At 62.0% G+C, this 1,029-nt stretch overlaps 1 protein-coding gene across 1 annotated transcript; it reads right to left on the bottom strand.

Annotated features, from left to right (window-relative positions):
• Positions 1–403: 403 nt before the first annotated feature.
• On the bottom strand, positions 404–775 carry LOC121869193 (spidroin-1-like). Its single transcript, XM_042370428.1, has one exon. The coding sequence runs from the start codon at positions 773–775 to the stop codon at positions 404–406; it is 372 nt and encodes a 123-aa protein (XP_042226362.1).
• Between the last annotated feature and the right edge of the window lie 254 nt (positions 776–1,029).

Raw genomic sequence — 1,029 nt, 5'->3', positions numbered from 1 at the left:
TCAAGTACACTGCGGGAAGGTTATGGTTACCGGGAGTTACTGGTTACCGGGAGTTACTGGTTACCGGGAGTTACTGGTTACCGGGAGTTACTGGTTACCGGGAGTTACTGGTTACCGGACGGAATTACTGGTTACCGGGTTACTGGTTACCGGGTTACTGGTTACCGATAGCTCAAACACACAACTTTTTTGGGGGGTAGAGAAGCTGTGTCACCCGTCCTTCCTGATGTGGCTGATGTATTCGTATATAGAAGAGGGAAGTTAATTTTTTTTTTCAGGTGTGGTTTAACGCGGAGACCAGTACTTAGCTGAGTTATATAACAATATGAAACCTTTCATTGTACAGTAAATGATAGAATGTGAGAAAAAAAAATATATATACCCGACTCCTCCGCATCCTGACTCACATCCCCCTCCTCCGCACCCTGCCGCTCATCCCTACTCCTGCACCCCGCGCTACAACCCGACTCCTCTCGCACCCTGGCCCTCCCATCCCGACTCCTCTCGCACCCCTGGCCCGCTCACATCCCCCTCCCGCACCCCTGGCCCGCTCCCATCCCGACCCCGCACCCTGGCCCGCTCCCATCCCCGACTCCTCCCGCACCCTGGCCCGCTCCCATCCCCGACTCCTCTCGCACCCCTGGCCCGCTCCATCCCCGACTCCTCTCCGCACGGCCCGCCACACCCGCTCCTCTGCACCCCTGGCCGCTCCATCCCCGACTCCTCCCACCCCTGGCCGCTCCATCCCCGACTCCTCGCACCCCTGGCCCGCCATCCCCGACCTCTCACCCTGGCCACTCCCATCCCGACTCCTCTGCACCTGCGCTCATCCCCCGCACCCCTGGCCCGCCCATCCCCGACTCCTGCACCCCTGGCCCGCTCCCATCCCCGACTCCTCCGCACCCGGCCCGCTCATCCCACTCCTCTCACCCCGCCCATCCCGACTCCTCACCCCCCCCCACCCTCCCCCACACCCCTGGCCCGCTCACATCCCTCCTCCCGCACCCCCAGCCTGCATGAACCAGCCCT

Source organism: Homarus americanus, unplaced genomic scaffold, assembly GCF_018991925.1.
Source record: "Homarus americanus isolate GMGI-L3 unplaced genomic scaffold, GMGI_Hamer_2.0 scaffold25467, whole genome shotgun sequence".
Taxonomy (NCBI): Eukaryota; Metazoa; Arthropoda; class Malacostraca; order Decapoda; family Nephropidae; genus Homarus; species Homarus americanus.
Note: the sequence above shows the minus strand (reverse complement) of the source record. Positions and strands in the feature narration are given on the sequence as shown.